Consider the following 27,540-nt stretch of genomic DNA (forward strand, 5'->3'; position numbering starts at 1 on the left):
TAACTCTTTTCTCTCTCTGCACTTGTTATTTGCTTTCCTTTTAATTTCACAATATTAAAAAATAACCCAAACGCCGATAGTAAGTTAATGCAAATTATTAAAATCTTGTGAAACATTTGTAATATTTTTGCTTATAAGCTATACATTTGTACTCGACGTAGATATACGGTTACACACTGTCAAGAAGTTTAAAACATATTAGTATTTTGAACTTTTAAGTAAATTTTAACGGTCCATATAGATATAAAAAAAACTTAATATGGTTGTTCGTAAATATAATGACGAGTTACAATACTTAGAAAAAGTTAACGATTATTGTTGGCGAATAAAAAAGGGTTTTCAGCCTAATATGAATGTGGAAGGCTGCTTTTATGCAAATAGTCACCTGGAGAATTTGATGTTTGAGGAATTAAAAACCTCCTGCAACACAAATACAGCAGGTGGGTTCCTTCCTGCTGTTAAACAAATTGCTAATGTAGCTGCACTGCCAGGTATTGTGGGCCAATCTATTGGCTTACCTGACATACATTCCGGTTATGGTTTCGCGATTGGTAATTTGGCTGCTTTTGATATGAATGATCCGAATGCAATTGTAATAAAATTTGATATACAGTTTTTATGTTTGCGAATTTTATTAATTTAACTTTCTTTTAGGTAAGCCCTGGAGGTGTAGGATTTGACATTAATTGCGGTGTACGTTTGCTGCGCACAAATCTACTTGAAAAGGATATACAGCCGGTAAAAGATAAATTAGCACAATCACTTTTTGACCACATTCCCGTTGGTATCGGTTCGAAAGGTGTTATACCAATGGATAGCACAAATCTAGAAGAAGCTTTGAGAACTGGTATGGATTGGTCATTAAGTAAGGGTTATGCATGGCCGGAAGATAAGGATCATTGCGAGGAGAATGGTCGCATGATGGCTGCTGATCCATCTAAATGTAGTCAGCGTGCTGTACAGCGTGGTCTACCACAATTGGGAACGTTAGGAGCCGGAAACCATTATGCAGAAATACAAGTGGTTGATGAAATTTACGATAAAAACAGTGCTTCTAAAATGGGTATTAAAGAAAAGGGGCAAGTTTGCATTATGATACATTCCGGTAGCCGTGGGTTCGGTCATCAGGTTGCAACTGATGCCTTAGTTGAAATGGAAAAAGCAATGAAGAGAGATAAAATCGAAACAAATGATCGCCAATTGGCTTGTGCACGAATAAATTCTCAAGAAGGGCAGGACTATCTAAAGGCAATGGCAGCTGCTGCAAACTTTGCCTGGGTTAATCGTACCTCAATGACATACTTAACACGTAAAGCATTTTCCAAAATGTTCAACACATCTGCCGATGATCTAGATATGCATGTTATTTATGATGTATCACATAACATCGCTAAAGAGGAAACTCACATAGTTGATGGAAAAGAAAAAAAATTGTTGGTACACAGAAAAGTAATATTAACTAATATAAATTTAAAACTGCATTATAATACAAAATACATTTGCATAGGGTGCTACACGCGCATTTCCCCCAGACCATCCACTTATACCTGTTGATTATAAATCTATTGGACAGCCGGTATTAGTTGGTGGTACTATGGGTACATGCAGCTATGTTTTGACTGGTACTGAATGTGGTATGACAGAGACATTTGGTTCAACATGTCACGGAGCTGTAAGTATAAAAATTTTTTTGAAAATTAATATTAATTTATTCTAACAGGGACGTGCACTGTCAAGAGCGCAATCACGACGTACTTTGGACCACAAAGAGGTGCTTAAGAGGTTGGATGCAATGGGTGTAGCTATTAGGGTTGCTTCACCAAAATTAATTATGGAAGAAGCGCCAGAAGCATATAAAGATGTTACGGATGTTGTAGATACTTGCCACATGGCCGGTATCAGTAAGAAATGTGTTAAATTAAAGCCTATTGTTGTGATTAAAGGTTGAACCTTTTTAAAATAGTATTTAATATAGTTTACTACTAAATTATTTTATATTTGTAATATATATGTATATATATATTTATATATATATTTATATATATATTTATATATATATTTATATATATATTTATATATTATATAGAATTATATATATATTTATATATATTTTATATATTATTTATATATTATTTATATATATATATATAGTATTTATATATATATTTATATATATATTTGTATATTGAACTATAATACAAATAAATGCACTATATTATTATTATTTTAAATTTGCAGTTTTTCTCTAAATACTTAAGAGATTCTTTTACTTATATAATGTGCTAAATTAAAGGTCCATGCCCAACGATTGGAATTTAAGTGTGCTTTGCCCAATCCACAAAAAAGGTGATCCTGCAAACTGCGCCAACTACCGCGGGATCAGTCTTTTAAATATCGCATATAAGGTTCTATCAAACGTACTATGTGAAAGATTGAAGCCAATCGTCAACCAACTGATTGGACCTTATCAGTGTGGCTTCAGACCTGGCAAATCCACTCTAGACCAGATATTCACAGTGCGTCAAATCCTGGAGAAGACTCAAGAAAAACAAATCGACACACACCACCTATTTGTCGACTTCAAAGCTGCTTTTGACACTACGACTAGAAGCACACTCTATGCCGCTATGTCTGAATTTGGTATCCCAGCAAAACTTATACGGCTATGTAAAATGACGTTGAGCAACACCACCAGCTCCGTTAGAATTGGAAAGAACCTCTCCGAGCCGTTTGATACCAAACGAGGTTTCAGACAGGGTGACTCCTTGTCGTGTGACTACTTTAACCTAATGTTGGAAACGATAATTCGAGCAGCAGATTTAAACCGTACTGGCACAATATTCTACAAAAGTGTAATGCTGCTTGCGTATGCCGACGATATTGATATCATTGGTCTGAACACCCGCGTCGTCAGTGCGGCATTTTCCAACTTAGAAAAACAAGCAAAGCAAATGGGTCTTGTGGTAAATGAGGACAAAACAAAGTACTTTCTGTCAACAAACAAATCTCCTGAGCGTCTTGGGACCTACGTCACTGTTGACAATTATAAGTTCGAAGTTGTGAAAGACTTTGTTTATTTAGGAACCAGCTTAAACACCAAAAATGACGTCAGCCTAGAGATTCAACGAAGAATTACTCTTGCCAACAAATGTTACTTCGGGCTAAGTAAGCAATTGAGAAATAAAGCCCTCTCTCGACAAACAAAAATCACGCTCTACAAATCCCTTATCATGCCTGTCCTGCTGTATGGTGCAGAAGCTTGGACAATTACCAACAGTGATGAGAAGGCGTTAGGAGCATTCGAGAGAAAAATTCTTCGGAAGATCTATGGTCCCTTACGCGTTGGCGACGAGTATCGAATTAGATGGAACGATGAGCTGTATGAGCTATACCGCGACATTGACATAGTTAAGCGCATAAAAATTCAGCGGCTACGCTGGCTTGGTCATGTCGTGCGAATGGAAGAAAGTGCTCCGGCTAGAAAGGTATTTGATTCGATACCCGCAGGTGGAAAACGCGGTAGAGGACGTCCGCATCTTCGGTGGAAGGACCAGGTGACCAACGATTTGGGGGCGCTCGGTATTACCAACTGGCGTCAGAAGGCAACTAATCGGGCTGACTGGCGGAGGCTACTCGACGCGGCCAAGGACGACACACGTCTGTAATGGCCAACTAAGTAAGTAAGTAAGTAAATTAAAGGTCCAACATCATTAGTAATGTTTCTACATTGATTGCTAAAAACGCATTTACAAAATCATGATGTAAAATAAGTTATCTTGAGTTAACGCTTAATGTTAAAACTCATACACTCAGCGATAATCAAAAGTACTTGATTTTCCTACTCTATAGTTGTAGTGATTTAGTAGCTAGTCTCAGAACAGACTTAGATCTAAAGCGGACTCATAAAAGGAAACACCACGACATACAGAAGATCTAAAAATAGTTGCATAGTTACTTCCTTTACCAAAAGAGTGAATGTCACTTCAAAAGTTGTGACATTAAACAATTCTGGAACTGCATTATAAAAATTGTTTTAATGAATGCCACTTACTTTCCCAAAATGTAGGTGAACAGAATGAGTCACCATTTCTCCTTACCACTGTTACAGACATAATTACAACCGAATAACACAAGTCAATTTTTTTCTGCAGAAGATCTATATGACTCATATTTAGAATTCTCTACGTCTAGAAGGTTGAATAAATGAAATAGTCTAGTTTTTAAACGCTATGATCGTTAATTAAAATTTTTACACATCCAAAATTGTACTAACTCCTTACCATTGTCCGATCTGTAGAAGAGTAACTTCTTAAGTAAGTAAATTGTAAGTAACCTTCCTGACAGATAAAATTTGAAGAGTTTCAATAAATAATAATTAAAGAAATATTATTAGAAATAAAAACTTAAATGAAAAACTAAACGAATGAAAACAAAAACAATTCTAATTACACTAATTTACAAATAATTAAAAGTTTCGTTTTCCAAAGACGAGCCCTAATTCCAATTACACTAGTTCACAAATAGTTAAAAGTTTCGTTTTCCAAAGACGAGCCCCAATTCCAATTACACTAGTTTACAAATAATTAAAAGTTTCGTTTTCCAAACACGAAACCTTATTTACAAAAAGGAAATTGGAAGGAAGGTGAAACTTGTACGAATATTTTAAGCTATATAAAGTTAATATATCTTAATTGGTTTAGCTATTATAGCTAAAAATGTACGGATGAAAAATGTTTTTTTTTACGCTTTTTTAAACTCTTTCGATTTTCAATGTGATGGGACTCCCACAAATATATTAAAAAAAATTTTATGAATATTGAAAAATTGGTCTTACATCATCATTATAAAATATATTTATAAATAAATCTATATATAATGAAAATATCGGTTCTTTTATTAGGTATCCAATTATAAATTTTTTTGTTTATTCATTGATATGATTTGTTTTATAAATATATTTCAAAGTTAATTAGGGTTTATACATTCACAATTAATAAGAGCTCATATACATATATATATATGTAGGCTAGGTTATACAGGCGATCCCAAGGGGATCCATTGTGCGCCGTATTATTAAAAACTCAAGGGTTAGAATCATTTAGAACCTTTGGCAAAGTTTATGATGCTATTTAAAGAGAGGTCCTGAAGTTCGCCAAGATCCTCAAAAAAGAAAGCCCTTAAAGTATAGAGGCGGCACCGCACATCTACCGGATAGAAGCAAAAGAGGTGGGATGCACTTTCATCGTTCTTACCACAACTGCGGCAGATATGGTTGAAGGGGAGCTTTAGTCTCTTAGCATGATTACCTAGAATATAACGACCTGTAAGTAAACCTACTGCAAGACTGATATCTCTTCGAGGCATCTTTATGAGAGAGTTTGATTTTCTTCTATTGGTGTGTGGCCAAATTGCGTACAGATGCTTGCATATCGTAGAGTCTTCCCATCTTTTATTAAAAAGATCGGCACAGGAAGAACTCTATACCAGTTTACATTATGTCAACGATATGATTGTTTAGATGTTTCTGTTGCTTTGCAATTGCCGAAAATATTCCTATGACTAGGAACTCAGAATAGAGAGATATTGAACTGCGTCGACATCCCATTTAGAGATGTGTATTTCTGCTGGTGTTGTTGTTGCTGTACTGTTGTTTTGAATGCGTTTTATTCATTTATTATTATTATTATCATTTTACGAATATTAATAATAAAATATATTTATAAAAAACATTTATAAATATTAAAAATTTTAAGAATATTAACTCAGTTTAATTAAAAGAAGTACAAGGTCTTTATATAATTTATTTTTGTTATAAAATGAAGTGGGCTTAATTATTTACCAGAATTAATGCAAGATTTAAATGAGATATATTCTTTAAATGCTTCAAAAAGCCATGGTACATCCCCACAAATGACGTGCTAAGAGGCCTTAGAATAGACCCGGTCGAAAAATACATAAGGGACAGAGCTTTGAAGCTATTCGCGAAAACCAACAGGCTGTTCTACTTAGTACTATCTAATCTCAGAATAATCTATAGCAGCACGGGGCGGTACGCAATTATCGAATAATCACGAAGCTTTTGAGGAATACTTAAATTAGTCAGTGAGAAGGTTGGGACTATGCAGAAACCCCCAGCTATTAAAAAGTAAAAGTGCACAGATGCACTAACTTGAAAAAGACTCATCATGAATATATATAAAAATAAATATTTTTTTTGTATTTTTGATCTGTAGAATATATGAATATTTTCTTTAGGTTTTAAATGATATTATAAACATAAAAATGTATTAGGATTCATGATGTGATTAAGTAATGTGGCGCCTTATGTGAAATGACACATTTTAGTATAAATAAATGATTGTCTAAGTAAAGAGGACTTCCAATTTTTTATAGTTCACAGTTTACAGTTTTAATGAATATGTACTCAATATTCATTAAAGTAATACATGCAAACTTCAGTCTACAAAATTACTATAAAATTTATATTATTATTATATTATTAATATTATTATAATCTTAATGTGAACATAAAATGATCACTTACTAATATTTTAACATAAATAATGGTAAAATACTTTTACAAAACATTTATATTAGAAATGTGCATAGAACTTGAATGAAAATTTATTCACTTCTATTCTAAATAATCCCAGGGAATAACTCTCCCTCTTCCCACGCTATTCCCAAAAAATATAAGTTTCTTGTTGTGAAATGCTTGGGAGATAGCTGTTTTGAGCATAACAAAAATAATTTTGGGCATAAAAAATTAAATATTCCATAAATAAGTTATGTCGCTTTTACTCTTCCAATTCTTGCTGTTTCAGTTTTTCCATTTTCTGGAAGTGTTTGCTTTGAAGATCGAGCAGCTTTCCAATAGAACGGTTTATTTTGTTTGTGTTTTGTGAGTCTTTCTTGCTATTTTCCATTTCAATTTTAAACAAGTTCCTCTTTTAAAGTACTTGTAGCAATATCTCTATTACTTGCTGATCCTTTCATAAAGGTAAGTGGATCGGTTGTGGTTTTGGCCAAAAACTTCAGAAAAAGGAGCTTCTTTATTTTTGAACTGCTCTCCTTCTGTTTCTGTTGTCTGTAGAAACTTCTGTTAAATTCAATCCAATTTCTTTTACAGGCAAGCCTTCAACACCATTTTTAGTCCAATTAGGTTATAAATTGCTTCTTCAACAACGGAAAATTTATTTTCTATATTAGGAGCTCCTTCTGTTTAGGACCTCTTCTGTTTAACCCACACATTTTTCCAACCGTGTAACTTAATTTCTTTTTAACTGTTTTTTAACTTATCTCCTACACAACTTGCTGGGAAAAAATTTGGTGCGAAATAGGGAAAAAAACTCCTATTTCCATTTCATTCAGAATATGAGAAATGGGAATAGGGAAAAAAACTACCATTCCCATTTGATTTAGAATAATTCAGAATAAGTGGATAAGGAAATAAACTTCCACTCTTATTTGATTTAGAATACAGGAACTGGGAAAAGACAAAAAACTTCCCTTCCCATTTGATTCAGAATAGGGGTAATTTTAACTATTCAGATTGAATATACTGATTCTAAATACACATGGTATATAACTGCTCTAAACTAACACTCCAGATCACCAGTCTCCAGATTCAAGTGTATTCGAGAAGAACTTGCCACAATTTTCCACTCACAAATCTTCTGAAATACTATGGAATAGAAATTTAAATTGAAATTTAATTAAAATTTAGTTTATTTTGAGCTATAAGATGCGTCATAAATTTTATTCGTTTGTATTAACTACTGTGTATATTTTATATGTAGGATTCCCGAAGACAAGTTATAAACGCTATTCATCCATTTCACAAGTTAATAAAATTTTAAAAAATTTTTTAAACTAATAGATTGGCGTATACATGATAGGGAAGTAGATGAGTAGGGGATGTTTTCAGTCTCTTCTTGAAAAAATAATCTACATATACATATAAAAAATTATTTGCTTTTATGTCTCCGCCTTGGCACAATCCTGAGTATATCACCGGTCTCATATCAAAATAATTAGATAGCATGATTTTAAAAATAGTATATTTTTAAATCTATGTATAATGAAAACATCGGTTCTTTTATTAGGTATCCAATTATAAATTTTTTTTGTTTATTCATTAATATGATTTTTCTTTTTATAAATATATTTCAAAGTTTAATGGGGTTTATACATTCACAATTAATATGAGTTCATACACATATATATATGTATATTTGTATATATATATATAGATATATATATACTATTAGCATACATAAATTAAACATACTGTTTATTAATTTATTCAAAATTTTAGAATAATTAAAAACTTAAAAAAATCTTAGTAAATATTTTTCAAATTCTGCTAGTGTTTGTTATTGTAGTGCAGTGGTAGTGTTGTTGTTGTTGTTGTTGTTGTACTGTGTTTTGAATGAACAAAAATTAATATTAGAATTTGTAGTTTCCATAATGGAATAGTGAATCCCCTAATCCTTTTCGTATTCAAATTTTTGCCGCGTCAGATTCAATATTTCCAAGTCAAAGACCCAAATTGATATATTTACTTGATTTGCTATATGCATTTTAATATATTCTTTTATAAATTATTTTAAATTTCTTTAATAGTAAAGTGATAGAAGAGAACGGTTCGTTTATGTTAATTTTTTTTTTGTTTTTTTATTTATTTGTGTTATATAGTAAAGCGCTTTTATTGAAAAGATTAGGCGTAGTAGGCAGGTTAAATGATTATATTAAAATAATAAACTCTTATTATTACGTTTATTACGATTATGTATTTTTTCTACATAAAATTTAACAAGCATTTTAATTATGTATTTATATTTTTATGTAATTAAAAAATAATTAAATAAAATAAAAATAAAAATAGAAAAGTAATGTTAAGAATTTGTTTTTAGTATTATATAAATAAGTGTTCTTTATTAGGTTGGGTGATGTGTTTGTATTTATTTGATATTTTTAATAAAATAATTGTCAAATAATTATGTTATTATTTTACTTTTCAAAAAAGCAAATCATATTTAAAACTTCAAAAATAAAGTTTGTCTTTCAATCTCAACTTATATTAAAAGTACTAGTGTAAGCATATTGAAGTTCATTGCAGAGCATAGGTCCTCATTTTCAAATTGCATATAATTTTGACTAAAATAATTTTTTATAGTTTTACGTCCATAAAGTTACTTTACATTATTATCATTATTTACTTGAATTAATTATTTAATATATTTCAAAATTATGCATAGACAAAATATGATTTTTTTTCTTATATTGTTTGCTTATTTGTAAATTAATTTATATATATTTTTGTTACTTTTATTTACTAAGTTCAAATGACCTTATTTCATCATGTACATTTAAATTGTTTGCTTTTAAAACAGATTATATATATTATATATATAAAAATTACCTATAAATTTCATTTATATTTTAGCTTTAAATGCTAAAGGTAAAATAAAACAAAATAAGATTTTTTAAAATTTTTATTTATTTTTTAAAGCATTTTATGATTTAATAAAAAAAAACGTTATACAAAAGTATTTTAAAATGATTTTTTTAATTATGTTTTCAACTTAACGCTAAAATTATTAGTGATAATTGATAATAATAAAAATAATAATTATACATGTAACCAGATAATTTTACCATTTTTGGCTTTTAATTTTATTTTTCTTCGTTTACATATTTATATGCTTATTAGCAAATATATAGGTAGTTATTTATTTTTAAAAGCATATTTTATTTTCTGGTTATATATTAAACACACGATAATACTTAAGTTATTTTAAAAATAATTTTAAACTCGACGCTTAGTTTTTTTTAATTAATTTTTTTTTTTGTGTAGAATAATATTTTTATATACGTATATATAAATGAATTTTGTTTTCAATTTACTCTTTACTCTAACAAAAATGGTTTATATAGCAATTGCAAGCGTTGCTTCGGAAAAATTAAGCAATCAATAGTTTATATATATTTCTCGGGCCATTGGTTTTTTAAGTTTATATTGGAAATAGGTAATAGGTAAAAAAAAGTTTTTTAATATTTAAGTTTTTGAATATTATTTAAAAGAAAACATTATTTATAAACACGCAAAATTATAACAATAAATATGCGTTACTTAAAAAATAGACTACAATTGAAAAATTGATTAAATTAATTAAAAAAGATATATCATTTTACAATTAATTTTGAATTGACATATTTAAATAAAGTTATATGAAGTCATAGGGATTTAATTATAACTATAAAGTATTATACAAAGATTATAGGTACTAGTGATATTCGAATAAAATTGTATTCGAATTTTTTCGAATATTTTGAAGTATTTTTGATTCAAATTTTCGCATTCGAATGCATTCTAACTGCTCGAAAATAAATTATAAACCTAAATATTAAAAATAAATAATTTTTATTTAATGTTTGTGTCGAAATGTGTTTAATTTATTTAGTAGAAATTTGTTTCACTTTAAGAAAATTTCAAAAATTTTTTTTTTTTGTATTCATCTTGAATACTTTAGCAATTTAATAATAATAAATAGGTACTCGGAATAAAACTTGTTTCTGAACTGTGAATTAGTAATATTATTAGTTATATTATCGTAAGCAATTTTAATTAATATTAAATTAAATGTTATTTTTAAGAAATATAACATATAACGTGTTCATAAATAATGTTTCAAGTAGAAAGCAATAATATTAAAATTTAAATTGAATATTAAATCATATTATGCAATTTAAAATATATACGGTTTTATGGTCTTTAACAAATTAATAAAATCAAATTAATTATCATGTAATTAATTGGGAATTTAAAAAAGAAATAAATATAAATATTTTACAGTGAACGCTTGGTTCATTTTAATACGAAAGGTCAATAAAATCATACACAGTGAGAGACTTTTCCCTTAGAATAGATTATTAAAATGAGCAAATATCCCACATTCAAGAGATTAAACTTAAGGGAAATTTGTTGTGTAGTTGGTATATACATCCAATGCTCGCTACCATAATTTTCCGTTAAGTTCATAAAACCCTTTCCATATATTTAATTAATAATTTTTGTTTCATATCACCATAACTTCTTAATTAGATATTGCATAGAGTCGCAGGATAATCAATTAATATTGTTGATAGATAATTACTTAATTGTAATTAATAATTTTTACTGTAGGTATTAATATTGTAAGAATTGAGATAAAATAATTTGATTTGTATATGGAATAATCGTATATAATATCTAAATAAAATGGTAAGATAATGAACATTTCTATGTCCAGACAAGAAATCTTTAAACAAGTGAAGTGTTTATCTGAACAAATATGTTAGTTATTATCAGACATCAGACATGACCATATATCCATCATAAGTGGACCAATTAAATCAATAGATGTTTACAAATATCACTAATAATGTACAATGTATATTTGATAATATTTAAAATACCTTTGTATGCGCGAACGAAAAGTTCATTTGATTAAATGTTAAGTTATTGGATTTAATATATACTCACAATTACCCCATTTCTATTCTGAAAGAGTAATCTGAAAATATTTTTCATAGGCAAATTAAAACTATTCTCAATAATTTCGAAAATTTAAAACCCACTCTAGTTGGTCCTCAACTTTTCAGTATAAATTTTTCTACATTGTGTATTATTGGTTATCACAATGGCTTACGTGATTTAAAACGCGACTTAAGACGTGCGTTAAGGCGTGACTTAACACATAACTTAAGACATGACTTAAAACATGACTTAAGACTTGACTTAAGCTGTGACTTAAGACATGACTTAAAGCATGATATAAAACATGATTTAAGGTTTCATTAAAGGCATGACTTAAGTCATGATTTAAGACGTGATATAAGATGTAATTTTAAATGTGATTTAAGACGTGATCTAAGACAAATATAACACTTAGCGTTGCATCATAACTAATATGTGCAGATTTTAGCATTGTCATCGGTATTGACCGATGTTTAGCTAATTTATTGAAAACAATGTATATATATCCTAAATTCTGCTAATGCACTTTTATTCATATAGATTCGCATGGAGTAAAAAAGTTCTTATTATGAATGCAACTCCTGATATAACAACTGAAAGTGTTATATTTAGGCTTTATGGTCATTGATAACACAATTTCAGTATAGGAAATCAGCGTTATCATTACCACAATATATGCCAGTATTTCGGGATATGAAAGCCTTAATCACGCTTCTGGCTAGTGTATACAGTTTTCACCATTGACATTTCCTTGGCATTACAGTAATATTGTAAGTACTAACAATTGCTATATAGAAACTATATAAATGCAAAGTATATGGCTCTCATTTTTTTGTTTTGTCTGTTTGTGGCCGCATATGTGTGCAAATTTTTTTAAATATATATTAGATTTTTAATTTTTTAAATTTAATTTTAGTATATCTTTTACTGCTTTAATAGAGTTCCTGTTCAGCTATTATATTTTGTTTGAAATTTGTTTCTTATAAATACACATATATTTATATATAATCGTATATTCATAAATGTTGTTTTTTTTAACATGACACATTATTAGTATTTATGGTTTTGTTTGGTTACATTCGGTTACACAATTTACTTGATTTTTAAAGATATTTAAGATAAAAATGATCGATTTTATTTTATATTTGCAATTTTTATTTTTTTCAAAATTTTACTTTTTATATACTTAGTACATCAATAAATTTTTATTTTTATTTATTTTAATAAGTAATAATAATAAAGAATTTATAAATAATAATTATAATAATAATAATAATAATTAATACAATATTTATATATATTTATTTTTTTATATGGGCTTATGTTGGATTTCGTTCTTCGAATATATATTTTGAATAAAAATTTTTTTAGTTTTCTGTTGTTTGCTGTTGTTTTTAATGCGAACATTTCTGTTAATAAATTTGAAATGAATAAATTTGGTTTTTGTTTCAATTTTATTTCAAAGTTAAATTTAAAAATGATTTCTTCTTTTTTGAAAACCATTGCAATCATGTTTTCCATCTTAATGATGTTTTATTTTTCCTAACACAATTTTTGAAAAATGTGTAGAAATTCAAATAATTTTCTTCCTTTTGGAGAAAAAATAATTTTATTATTTTTTTAATTGTTCACATTAAATATTTTTCTTATCAATTTTTTTAATATATATATATTTTGTTGAAAAAAGCTGCTGTTTGTTATGTATTTGTATTGAAATTTTTGCAAATTTTATGTTGTTTTTTCATTATTTTAATTTTAATTTTAATTTAATTTTTTTGTTCTTAATTTTTCTTTACTAATATTAATATTGTGTTGCTTTTATAGCTGCATTTATTGTTTTTTGTGGTTGGAATTTAACCAGATGAAGCAATTGGTTCAACATTCTCATCAGTTAGTGGCTGCTGGGCAGCTTTATTCTGACGCACCAATTCTGCGCGACGTTCCTACGGTAAAGAAAAAAAAAAAAACAAATTATTTAAAAAAAAAACAAATTATTTAAAAAAAAACAAATTATTTAAAAAAAACCAAAATTTATTATAGGCATTTAAATATTATATATATATATATATATATATATATATATATATATTATATATATATATAGTACATATATGTATATAGTAGGTAGGTATATACAAAAGTTGGTATAAAAAAAATAATAGATATACATATATACAAATCATATTTGCAATTAATATATAGTATATTTATTTACAGATATTACTATATACAACAGCATTTTTTTATTTTTTTTTTTGAATAGTTAGTTGAGTTCCCTATTGAATAATTAGTCGGTAAGCTGACTGATGTCATATATACAAATCCTATTTGCAATTAATATATAGTATATTTATTTACATATATTACTATATACAACAGCACTTTATTAATTTTCTAATAGTTAGTTGAGTTTCCTATTGATTAATTAGTCTGTAAGCCGACTATGGAAAAAGAGGAAAAATGCCTTTCGCATTCAGGAAAACTATCCTTGACGAAATAAGGTCAGAATATAGCCACGTGTTAAATAATTACTTGTCACCCATGAATAAGTCAATTCTCCATGAGTGCACCAATTGCAGCTTTATTTAGCATGACATCTCCATCTGTTTTCCTGTTCAAATGCACCTACTTTTTGTAGTTCTATTAATCTAAGGCTCTATTCCATTGAAGTGGCCTGTCACCTTTAATTCTATCCAGGTAGTGTCAGTTAACACTTACCTTAAATTCTTATTTCTATACCAACTTACACAACCCACATCTTTTACTAACCAATATATTTCACTTACATTTCTGGTGTCTGTTATATAAATCCTAATTATAGTACTAACAACAACTGACATCTCCTTAGGTCATTGTTTTTTTTTTTAAATAACTCGAAATTAGTTAGAAAGTTTTAAAGATGAACTAAACTAGTTTCAATCTAAAATTCTGTAATATATAATTTCTTTTCTTTTTTGTTATTGTAAATCTTTGAGAAACTCTTCTAGGAACAGGATCTTTACTAAATGTATGCTTGAAGTAATACAAATTAATTTTATTTATTTAAATAAAATTTTTATACAATAATATAATAGAGGTTCTGTTTTTGCCAAGTTTGTTATAAAGTCCATTACTTTTTATTAAATATATAGAAAGCACCAATTTTTTTGATAGACAAATTGAAGAATGAGAATCAAGCATAAAAAAAAAATGCGGAGTATCTAATTTCCCGGTTCGCGCTGTGACAAGGGATTTTAATAAATTTCAGTTTTCTGGGCAATTCCTCTATTTCACTATATCTAATATAATTGTAAGCTTACAAAAAAAACTACCCACACTATTTAGTGACAATTTGTATATATAATTTTTACATTAATTTACACCAAATAGGTAGGTAGATGACGCGACTACATTTTGTTTGTGTTGTTTGCAACTTAATATCTACAGAATTAGGGTAAGGCGCCGTAAAAAATGTTGCTAAGAATATTGAAATTCATTAAAATAAATAATTTAAAATAGGTTTTAAACACATAAAGTTATAATTTTTGATATTTTGTTTGCTAAAGCCTATTTAAATTCATTGATATAAAGAAACTTGTGAACTTAAGTAATAGTTAAATCCGTTGCCAAAACTAGCGTCTGGCAGATCGATAACTCTTTAAATATTTTCATTGCATATTTTTATATTTACACTATATTAAGGATAGATGATGGTTAACACAAACACCATTTAAATAAAATCTGTAGGCTATTAGGATCATAGAACAGCAAAGCGCATGTACTGTTGTGGCTAAGCTACATATATCAAATATCTGAGGTTTGCGATCTTGAAGCTTTAGATAAAATTAAATCCGGACCAATGGTTCGATTTTACAATAGTCCACAATTAGGTTAACTAAAATAGAAGGCCATACAAAAGATTTTTTAAAGTCGTGGTACACATATAGGTTAAACTGCAATAATTATGTAATAAGTAGTAGACAACAAATTGATCTCAATTCAAAACGATATAGGTTTCAGATATTTATGTATAAATGAATAAAAATGTGTTAAAATTGTTAGAAGCTTCATATTATTTGTTATTTCAGATTAATAGTTAGATAGCATAGTTATTAATATTACTTGTACCGAGTATTTAGAAGACCCGATTACACATGTAACATAAATTATTGAAATAATCTCAATATGAATAACATACATATTTTTTATGTTAATGCATTATTATCTACATTTATTATCTACATTATTATTTATATTCTACAAAATATAAGGTTGAACTTGTTAAATTTATATGATAAAAACTATTTACGATGTGTCCAGATTCCTACAATTGTTTTTCAGAAAGATTACTGTATCTACAGACCATTAATATGATAACCTAATTTTTAATTAAAAAGTACTGTTTTATATATATTTTTTTCTTGTAAACTTGAGTTTTGCATTGGACTGTTAATTTCGCTCAGTAACCCTGGTTTTTTGTTCTATAAAAAATATTTAATTTATTTCTTTCTCTGGTAATAATCTGTACGGTTGTTAAAAAAAATTAGATTTAAAATTGATTAGCTAAATATTTTTATGTTTACATAAATATACAATACTTAATTATAATGGGAAAAAGGGAAGAATTTATATATATGTATTTGGACTTATTACGCAGATTGAGTTTTGATTGAAGTCTTTGTTTTAGAGTATTAAAATATAAGTAACATAAGTTGAATTTACAATTACTTTTTGAATGGATTTCAAACTTGTTTAAAAAATCTTATATACTAAACAATATATATGTATACATTTTAACTAATTACGGACCGATCTAAAACTTTGCTTTACCTTTTGTCCTATTATGTTATAATTAAAGCAAACTCCTCTCTAACGCTTTTTCGCGTGATGTAATATTTGAATGACCTATTATTTAATATTTTATAAATAACAATTCGCTTACGAATTAGTGATGTATGTATGTAGTACGAATTTTCATATTCATAATTTAAATAATATATATATAATTATAATATATAATATATATATAATTATAATATATAATATATATATAATTATAATATATAATATATATATAATTATAATATATAATATATATTTCTTCACTATATCAAAAAAATGTTCCTTTCGTTTCTTTCTTCCGTATTTATTTATGACAGCGATTTGTGAACTTTTCTTAAGACACATAAACAAAGAATTAATCAAGGCTCTACAATAAAATACTGACTACATTCCGTACTTATATCTGGTATCAAATTTTCCGAGTTTTCCTAGTTTATCTTTTAAAAGATATTAAAAAATATATAATACTAGTATTAGGCATGTAGTTAGAGGGCAATTTAAGGACCCTTTACCATGAAAAATAAAAATATATTACCACGAAATATAATATATCACGACAGGCTGAGTGCACTTACTTTAATTTTAGTTTACTGAACTTCGCGGATTCTACTGATCCGGTGAAATAAAATCTAGAATATTATTTTTATAATTATTCGGTTATTAATCTGCAAGCACCCTTCGAAGTGAATGTTTAGCTACAGGCCTTGTCTGTGTTCACAAATACTTATTCATTATTTAGTCAGTAACAAAACAGAGTTGTGATAATCATAGATGTGAATCTGTTCGGAACCACATAGATTTTGAGCCAGAACCTACGAACTTAAAATGTGAATTTTTAAGTTCCGAATTTTTTTTGGGTGACACATAATTTGGATGCTTGAGATCATAATAATACACAAGATTTAGTTGCAGTTCATAGTGAAGCAGTATAATACATTAATAGTAGGTATAAAGTGGTAAGAATAAAATATATGTGTGTATCATAATATTGTTGATAATATATAATATAATATTGTTGACATTGATATGACCTATTATACCTAACAATTTCTTTGATTTTAATAATGTTTGCCACATACTTGGCTTTGCAAATAATTATATTGGCGAACCCCACCAATAGTTCATAGTATAGAACCACTACTGAACAACTTCAGAAGACATTTTTATGATCAACTTATAATTCCAAATTTATTTATACTTATTATTATATATATTCAAATTCTGCCAGAAGAGGACAGGAATTTGTTACAACTTATAGTTTTGAACTAAACAAATTTTTTATAGGTACACGTGCAACATATTTAACGGAAGTAGGTAAAGCTATGTTATAAATAGAGTAAATAGTGGCTTTAGTAAGTCAAAATCTTACGAAGTAAAAAATATTTATTTATATAAATCTATAAGTATATGCGAAATTTTAAGGTTCATTAATTTTTTTCTCAATTAATATATAAAACAATATGCCTGATTCAGGTAATGTGGTTATGTATAGCTAACTAATCTCCAGGTTATGATAATCTAACACAATGAAGTATATTTTGATTTCGTACCCTAGCAGAACTATTATAGGTGAGCTTAGTTTGTTAGATATTATACGTAATAGATTATAATATTGTACCACATAGCAGACCTATTATGATAAGCTTAATACCTTATACACACGTTATAGATTTTAATTTCGTATTCTAGCAAACCCATTATAGGTAAGCTTAGTATGTTATATACATACAGGTACATAATATTTTTATTTACATGCTTAAAAATAATGTATCATAAATGGTTTGAAAAACGACATTTACTTAATGATATGATAACAAAATGAGTAAAAACCACATTAAGTAGTCTGCAAAAATAAAAAAAAATATTCGAGAGAAATGAGTTAAGTGGGGTTATATTAGTTTTAAGGCATAACATAAATAAAATAAAAAATATTTAAGAGCATTTGCGATTTTTACACACCTTTAATAAAAGTTCAAAAAAAATTTTTAACTTTGTATTTATAAAACATAAAAAAATAGATTAAAAAAGAAAGACATAGAGATAGAGAGAGAGAGACAAAGAGAGTGATATAGATATATGAAACGTACAAGTTGTTGAACTTTTTCAATTTTCTTTTTTAACTCCTTTTCACGATTTTGCTCAGCGGTGTATAATTTATTTTCTATAATGCGGGTCTTCTCCTCGATTTTCTGTGATTCCAATTGATCGATTTGATTTTTGATTTCGGCAATTTTGTTTGTGTTCTAAAAAAAATTAATTTAAATTGATAATTAAAAAAAAATATGTGATGTGGTTTTTTAATGATTTTCTGTTTACTATAAAATTAATTTTTTACGGGTTTTTAGTCAGGCATTTGCAATTGAGTTTAGTAAGATTATATTAGGGGTTAGTACTTAGTTAAATGCATTACCATTGGTGATCATACAAATTTATTAGAAAGTGTTAAGTTAGTAATATAGACGGGTTATATAAACGTAGATCAGATTTTTTTAGATATATTGTTCATAAAATTTCTTCGAGATTAAAATAAGATTAAAGTGTTCTAAATTTTTAAGTTTAATACTAAGAGGGCTTGTGCAGCGTGTTGTGCTTATCAGCTCGATTTGTTCTATTAAAAAATATATATAACAAAATATAAATACAATATTCAAACTTAATTAAGATTTGAAAAAGAAATAAGCTTTGAAATGATTAAAATTTAAAGAAAAAAATTGTATGATTCATGAACTCTAGTAGGAAAATAATAATAAGTTTTACATGTTAAACGTTGATTCAGGGATGCAATTAATTAAAATTAAAAACTGAACAGATACTTTAAGCTTATTAGAATATAAGCGAAAAATAATTCCTTTTTTCAAAAATATATATATATATAAAATGATAAATTTATAAAACTAAAGTTAGATCAGTTTATTAGTTTTAATGTTTTATTTGATAATTTTTATTTAAAATAACACCCGATATGAATCAGCTCAATGTTTGTGGTTGCCTTAAAATGTGATTGTCATCTACACGGGGCATGACTATGTTGATTATTATTTTGAAATAGTCTAATTATTACACAGAATTTGTACAGAATATCACATTATTGAGAGTCCTAAAATTTGAAAAATTTGTAGTAAAGTGGTCAAAAAATATTCAAAATACTTTCTCAACATATACAAGGTGATCAAATAATTACTATAAAATATAATATTGTACCTTCTTTCTAAAATTAATATTTGTTTTAAGTATTGTTTGCAAATTAAATTTTTTATAAAGAAAAAAGAAAACTGCACGGGTTTTAATATGAGGATATGGTGAAATTTGTGGCCAACATAATTGACATACAGAGTTATTAAGTAATTCAAGAATTCAGGTGAAATGGCAATGTTTGTCAAAACCGTTATAAACGTTAAAAACCCGCTAAAAATGTAGATGGAGTTAACGTACCCAAGTCTGGCCTAAAATTGAAAGCAATAAATTGTATGTCATTCACAAAAACTTGGAGTTTTCTATGGTTTAATGGAACTTATCGTTCCAATTAATTATTGCATTTCAATGCGTGTAAAAATCAGTTGACCTATGAAGTTCAAATAAATGACGATTGCATTTATAGAAAGTTTGCAGAATTGGGCTATCGAGAAAATTGAAACAGTTCCATTACTACATGGAAAAATCATCTTTAGTAATAATACCTATTTATGACTAGGTAAGGATATAAAGTCTTAATAAATAAGAAACATCCCTGCATTTCAATTGAAGAAATTCACAAAGTATGAAGACACAGTTTGGTGTACCATAGTTCATGGTTTACGAGTATATTCCGCAGAAACAGTATAACTGATTTTTTGTGGCATAAATTAAATGATTTTGAATTGGTCTATATGTGGTTTCATACAAGATGTTGCATAATGCCGTACATAGTCATCATGAATTTATCTTCAAAAATGTTGATTTAGAGTGGTCACCAAAATTCTGCGATATACTGCTATTACATTTTTTCTTTGTGTGTAAAAGAAAAAACCTTTTCTTCCAATAAACCCTATATCTATACCCTATATCAGGTTCGTAGTTAGAAATTTACTTTTATGCTTTTGACAATGAAACATAGTGAAACATAGTTACTTCATATAAATAATCTTTTCGAATATAACCTAATGAATTTTGAAAATCATAACGAAAAATTTAATTAAAGGATTTCCTTTACTGCTGTCAAGTTTTCAAATAAATAAAATATTGGTTTATTTAATTAAATATAATTTTACAGCTGTGCTGCTAAAATTGTTGTTCATTTCCCCATAAAATCAACGTTTACATATTCTACTATAAAAATATGAGGTTAATGGTGCATAAATGTGAGGTTTAATTTTATTAGTCGTTAGAAAAAAATAAAGAATAAAGACATTAAAGTAGATACTATACAAAACCATAACAATTCATGTTACTCGTAAAATATTTTCATAATATTATTTTGCTTTCTCATCATAACATTGTTATTGTGCTTACATGCTCCTTAAGACGTTCCAACATCTTTTTGATATAATCATCACGCAATGACTGAGCGCTTTTCAATTTCTCCTCGATTGCCACCTTTTCAGAAATCTTTTGCTGCTCCAATTGTTCACGAGTTTTTTCAATTTCTTGTGAATGAATCTGTTGTTGTTGGATTTTTATAGAAAAATAAACAAATATTATTTATTCGCAGAATAATAAAATAATAAAACACTTTCTTCTTATATTAAATTACCTTCAATTTTTCCTTCAAGTCACTAATAATAGCTTCACGCTTCTCAACATGATGTTCCATTTTAGATTCCAATTGTTCCTTAGTTTGATTGATGAATTCATTGGCGATTTCATCCTTTTTACGTGTAGCTTCTTCAATCTTAGCCAACTTATTGGTCAAATCTGCCATTTTCTTTTGCTCCAATGACTATAATTATTTTATTAAAAAATTAATTATATAAAATCTTTATCTAATACAAAAAAAAATTAAAATATAAAAATAAAATAAAAATATACTTATTTAATAATATTTAGAATAATAATAATATATTAATAATAATATATATTATATTATATACATAACATATATATATATATATATATATAAATATATAATAATATATATATTAATAATTATATATAATATTTAATAATAATATATTTATTATAAAATAATAAGATATTTATATTAAAGCACATTACTAATAATAATTTATATCAAAGATGTTCTTAAAGAAGCTTACAAATCAAATCACCGGAATAACTAGATTTCTTAGAGATATATATAATACACATTTTTATGTACTATATATGTCCATAAAATAAGTCCATGTTCTATAATGACATATACTACCGAAAGCAAATACTACAAACTAACCAGATAGGATAAACTTAAGCCTTATTGATATAAGGCTCCATCTCGTTGAGGTGAACAAAGTCACAAAGCAGGTACTACAAATTTACCAGAAAGCTATATAATTAAGCCCGATTAATTGAAGGGTCCATCCCACTGACGTGAAAAAAGTGCTTAAGCAGATACTACAAACTATAGCGGCTAGTATAAAATTGGTACTTAATGATTTATGGCTCCATTCAATTGAGGTGGCAAGAATCTAAGTTAAATTGAATATTTCACCTATCCCTTCTACCATATTACCTTCTACCATTCACTTCACTATGTGTATGCTTAACTTTCTTTCATGTGTCTACTTTTCAGATTTAGAACAGGAACAACATAAATAACAAAATACAGGATTATAGATGCTGACTATAGAACATATCGGATTAGCCATTTGGGTCACAAAAGTGTGATACTTTTAGCTTATATCGGTGATATTGATATCATTAGGTATAACAACCGTACGAATTGCGTTGCGTACGATGTCCCAAAGAAAAAAGCTAAATGGGTGGGCTTTGCGATGAACGAGGATAAACTGATTTATTTTTTATTGTCAAATATTTCCTTCCAGCATGTAACATATTAATCATAGTTTCAAAGTTGTAAAATGCCTTGCCAGCATTAACATCAGCAATAACATAAACCTCGATAACAAGCTAATAAAAAATTTTGCCAACAGGAGATATTGAGTTTTCTTCCGATAAACAAAAATAACTACATACAAGTCCGTTTTAATTTAAGGCATAAAGGCATGATTAATTAATATCACGTCCTAAGAGTTTTTTAAATAAAATTCAGTTCTATCTACTCTATTGGTAAATATTTTTCAGAATGATATGATGAGTTGTATGAACTGTAACACGACATTGATATACATAGTCAAGCGATCTGTATACGGATCCAGTGGCTATGTTGGCTAGTTGTGAGAATATAAGAACATACAAGCTAAACAAACGTACGAAATGGTAACATATAAGAAAAACCGCGGTACCTAGTACTTCATACTTTCATCTTTCTTTAAGATGAAAGTATGAAGTACTGGGTACCTGGCTGTAGGTTACATTTTCTAACTGTCGTCAGTGCGGGAAACGTAGAAGTCACTGGTAGCTATTAAAGCTTATTAAGTAATTAATTAAACCACAACGATGTTAGGAGTGGATTAAAAATAATGCCCGAATAACAACTACAATGTTGAGTAAAGTACATAACTTCTTATAATATATTATGAAGTGACTTATAGGATTTTAATCATTTTTTAAGTTGTTACTTACAATACGTCTCTCTTCGGCAGCCTTCAATTTTTGCTCGATCTCTTCAGCTGAGACATTTTTACCAGGTGTAACTGGACGCTTTGGTACAGCAACATTTGGTGCTGGCTCAGCTAAAATCACTTCATAACTTAAACCGCCGCGAGATTTCTCCTGGCAACGAATCTCAGTGGCTGCAAATAAGAGAAAAGGATATAAAATAAATATATAAAAATCAAATTTTAGACAATTATAAAAATTATTAAATTAAATATTAAATAACAATAACGTTTCGCCACAGAAATGAAGTTCTTTCCTCTTCTTTGAGTTTTCAAGAAATTTTGATCATTTTGATCTGTTTTGAATCATTTCGAATATGATTTTGATCATTATGATTTGGGTTTCTGTCAATAACGGTTTTAAGTTCAAAAATTGAGGTTCAAAAGGGTTAAAAAATTTTTTCTATTTCAGAGATACGAATTTCGTATTTGCAGTAAACTTGCTAAGAATGAATAAATAAAAATTATTGTTTTAGCCATTCTACCTTAAATTCCATTCATTCTCTCTTAAAAAAGGATTTTTTTTTAAATCAATCTTTAGAAAAAAATCGTATTTAAAATATTTGCAAAATCTCAGTTTTTGATAAGAAAAACAGAAGTTTGGAAAAAGATGTCTTATACAAAAATATTTATTTATTTATTCTTGATAAATTCACAGAATACACATTTTTTGTATCTCTTGAAATAAATTTTTTTTTTATTAACCATTAAAAATCACAATTTTTAAAGAATAGGCTTTATTGTCAGAGACACGGGTTGTAAATTTGAGCTGAGCAACCTCCAACTAACTTAACATCATATAAAAATTCGAAAAGAGAATTTAGTGCCGCACAGTGTAATCCATTAAGTTAGTATTTTCTTCACAATAGTGTTAAGGTTTGAAATATCAGCACTTTATAATAGTTAACTTATGTAGCTTTAGTTTATGCATTTATTGCAATAATACCACAGCAGGTACTATTACTGTTTGCGAATAAACAACATAAATTGGCGAAACTCTAAATTCGAATAACGCAAATGGAGTGCACGTTGGCTTTGTGTGCCAACACGCGGGTCCTCAGTTTAAATTGGACAGGGTCAAAGAGGATCTAGTGATTTCCATTTAGAATAGCTGTAAAAAACACAATAATAATTGTTTTCAAAAAACGCTGTACTTGACGAGGGGTGAATAAAATTAAAAAAATTATTATGAGTATCTTCAATATTGCATAGAAGTTAATTTTATGACAGAAATACCATATTTATATATGCAGATCTCGTTCAATTGTTTGTTCACATCATCTGAAGCGATGTTTAACAACAATGCCAGCACTGATTTTTATTTTATTATTTTTGCAATTGGTTTATTTTATTCAGGCTTTCATGTGTTTCTACTCGTATTTTATGTGCAGTTTATCATTAATTTTTCATGCTCCCAGCATTTAGCACTGCTCCCATTGTCGTTTCCATTTCTGTACAGTTTAATCCACGGACTGAAAACGTGAACTGCCGTCGAGTTCTGGGACATACGAAAATGAAAAAATTGTAAAGTAAAATTTTTCATTTTTCACACATTTTTCCATTCTTTTTTTTTATTTATTTAATTTTTTTTTATTTTTCCTTTAAAAAATATGTGCAATTAAGAAAATAAATGCACTAGAAATATTTTTCCAAGTGAGTACAGTCTTGTATTTTAATGTTTTTAACAAATTGTAGAAGACATTTGAAAAACCTTATGAGCTAAGAGAGTTCTAAAATATTACGAGTAATTATCTAACTTGTCCAGTAAAAAATATTTAAGCAATATATATATATAATAATACAATATTTTATATTTATGAATTTTAGCATAGCGTACTAAATGTGATGAAATACCTACCCCTTAAAATGGAAATAAGTATATATAGAAGAGTCACTCTCTATATTCTGCTAGTATGTATAAATATTATTATTATTGCTACAATAATATGTTATAAGGATGACTACTTACTGGTATTACCATATATAGATGCGATATTATACGATATTACCATATATAGAAGAGTTACTTCATACATTCTGCCGTTATAATAATATTATTTTTATTATTGAATTACTAACTGGTATTAACGTATTCCGGGTCATTGACCGAAGGATTCAAGTTTTACACCCTTAGCCGATTATTTCCCTCATTAAGTTCGCCGTGCTCAACAAGACCGCTTTCAGCATTTGGGTTATGTTTAATGGTTTTAGATTTATATGTGCATGTGAAATTATTGTTGTTTTCGGGAGTAGCCCTGTGGAACTGTGGTAGTATTTTTACTGCATCTATGTCTTGTGAATTTTTAATATATTGTACTACTTGTTGGTATTTCCTTATGTTATTGTTGTATGTATCTTGAATGTTGTTATTAAGGGGAACTGCAGAATCTATTATGTGTGCTGTTTTATTCTATTTATTTATTATGACCATATCAGGTCTGTTGGGTATTTGTGTTTTTTGTATTGTATTTATAGGAATGGACCGGTCCCAGTATATTGTGATTTCAGTAGCACTTATCACAAGTTCCGGGTTGTATTTGTAATATGGTGTTTCTACATTAGCTATTTTTAGAGTTCGTAGGATATTAATATGCATTATTTTTCCAATATTGTTATGTTGTTGTTCCACCATAATTATTATTATAAATATAAGGAAATATAATACTGAAATCTTGAGAGCTATTGTATGGCTTTATTGTATGTATTTAGAGTTATTGTATTAATCCAACTTACCCAATATATAGTAGGAGTTATTCAAGTTTTAAATCATAATTTTCTGCTATTAATAGAATCCTCACTGTTTTCTTTGAGTAAGGTTTATGAGTAAATAGAAAGAAGTGCATATGGAAAGGAGATATATAAGTAGTGTTGCCGACTTAGACTAGACTAGAGACATCAGAGAAGTACTTGTGTATATAATAATACTTGTGTATATAATTATAAAAGAACAATGACTACACCACCGTATAGGCTATAGAATTCAAATCGATAAATAACGAATTACAAAAGCAAGTCAATAAATTGGTAGAAAATCAGAAAGAGGGTTCTTATAGTATGTCGATACATTTTTTTTTAAAAAGTTAAATTCTTTATAGTCCGTCATATCATATCGACTGATTGAAGAGTGAGAGTATGCATATATATTGAAGTTAAAAACGATCAATAAAACTGATACAGTGTTTGATATTATAGAGCATAAGCGTGACCGTGTTAACATATTTTTGTGTTAATTTAAGGCAACAAATAAAATATAAATTGATTACTATACCCATCAGATGAAGAAGTAATTAAAACAAAAAAAAAGTGAGCGCGCTGCGAAAAAGATGAAGAATGTTAAGTTGACCAAAAAGATAATGGCCAAGTTCTTGAAAAAAAAATTTAAATTATTGTTTTTCATTTTCAGTCAGAATTTAAATGACTTTATGCTTTCGATAGGTTAAATTCTAAACTTCACAGTTATTAATATTTAATATGAATTCTATTGAGCACGAAATTCTTTACTTTAATAATATATATTAATAATTTCCATATGCTGTGCAACTATAAACCCTTTAATTGTTACTTCTTAAATAATGCTAAACAAAAATGACAGTTTTGGTGGGTATCTAAAATACGTGGTCGGTACGATGCTTAAATTATATAGTAATGATTTGATCACTCTGTAAATACTTTTTACTCGAGAACCCTCCTTTTGCTATATTTTTGGGTATTAAAACTCAATATTTAATTTCAGTGGTAAATAAAAAGATTAAGATTATATTAATTTTTTACCGTTTTAGATTTAGATTTGTCTTTATAGCCTGAGAGCTTGGGAATCTATCATTGCTGTAGAGTTATGTTACCCTGAAGAAAACTATGTATTACTGCTTTAGATTCAGTGCAATAATTTATTAGTTTATGTTCCATGAAAGCACCTTTTCAAGGAATTCAATGAGTTGTTAAATGTACCACAATTAAACAAATAGCGATGTAATTAGCGATGTAGACATTATATTGTATTTTAGTCCTATCAAAATAACTTTTGCAAAGTTTTACAAACCGCAAGCAAAACTTTTCGTAGTCCTACTACTAATTGTTTTAAGTTCCATTCATAAGATTAATCCATTGAAGTTAAATACTTCCTTAACGTACGAGGACTCATCAAACGTGATTGCGTTTTTATTGTACATTTTTTGTGTTTTTCAATCTAGTAAAATATTGAAAAAAGGAACTCCACATAAACCACTACAAAATTAAGTGAAAAAAAAATACTTTTGTCCCAAAAATAAACGGAAAAGACTAATCAAGCGGCGACTGCCAGGTGCAAATACCCATGTCGATTTTAAAACTATTCATATATCAACGGAACGTACTGACCAAAATAATGAATTTGCAGCGAATGTGTTCCTGTGTCTAACCGACAAGAAAATAAAAAATTACAGATAAAAAACATAAAATAGCGTAAAGGAGTAGGAATTTTTAAATTGAACGCAAAAACCACAAATATTTCTGGTTGGCATGGCATAA

At 27.8% G+C, this 27,540-nt stretch overlaps 2 protein-coding genes across 3 annotated transcripts in view; one reads left to right on the forward strand and one right to left on the reverse strand.

Annotated features, from left to right (window-relative positions):
- Nucleotides 1–71: 71 nt before the first annotated feature.
- Nucleotides 72–1,974, forward strand: LOC119689933 (RNA-splicing ligase RtcB homolog). Its single transcript, XM_038104875.1, has 4 exons — nucleotides 72–592; nucleotides 655–1,449; nucleotides 1,508–1,672; nucleotides 1,721–1,974. Exons 1-4 carry the CDS (start codon nucleotides 260–262, stop codon nucleotides 1,946–1,948), a joined length of 1,521 nt encoding a protein of 506 aa, XP_037960803.1. The 5' UTR covers nucleotides 72–259; the 3' UTR covers nucleotides 1,949–1,974.
- An 11,226-nt stretch (nucleotides 1,975–13,200) lies between these two features.
- The window catches only part of LOC119688099 (stathmin), a 52,413-nt gene continuing 38,073 nt past the window's right edge, over nucleotides 13,201–27,540 (reverse strand). Inside the window, exons 2-6 of one of the 2 annotated variants that reach the window (XM_038102744.1) lie at nucleotides 23,000–23,169; nucleotides 21,072–21,257; nucleotides 20,831–20,977; nucleotides 18,430–18,585; nucleotides 13,201–13,464 (exon numbers count right to left, since the gene is read on the reverse strand). In XM_038102744.1, the coding sequence (XP_037958672.1) occupies nucleotides 13,375–13,464; nucleotides 18,430–18,585; nucleotides 20,831–20,977; nucleotides 21,072–21,257; nucleotides 23,000–23,169 (749 nt within the window). In that variant the 3' untranslated portion in view covers nucleotides 13,201–13,374. The remainder of the gene's footprint in view (nucleotides 13,465–18,429; nucleotides 18,586–20,830; nucleotides 20,978–21,071; nucleotides 21,258–22,999; nucleotides 23,170–27,540) is intronic. The other variant, XM_038102745.1, reaches the window with a different exon arrangement.

This window comes from Teleopsis dalmanni, chromosome X, assembly GCF_002237135.1.
Source record: "Teleopsis dalmanni isolate 2A chromosome X, ASM223713v2, whole genome shotgun sequence".
In the NCBI taxonomy this organism is placed as follows: domain Eukaryota; kingdom Metazoa; phylum Arthropoda; class Insecta; order Diptera; family Diopsidae; genus Teleopsis; species Teleopsis dalmanni.

Excerpts from the sequence above, each read along its gene's own strand:
- LOC119689933 (XM_038104875.1), top strand. The coding sequence starts at position 260 with ATGGTTGTTCGTAAATATAATGACGAGTTACAATACTTAGAAAAAGTT. Across the intron at positions 593-654 it reads TGAATGATCCGAATGCAATT|GTAAGCCCTGGAGGTGTAGG; the intron begins GTAATAAAATTT and ends ACTTTCTTTTAG. Across the intron at positions 1,450-1,507 it reads AATTGTTGGTACACAGAAAA|GGTGCTACACGCGCATTTCC; the intron begins GTAATATTAACT and ends ACATTTGCATAG.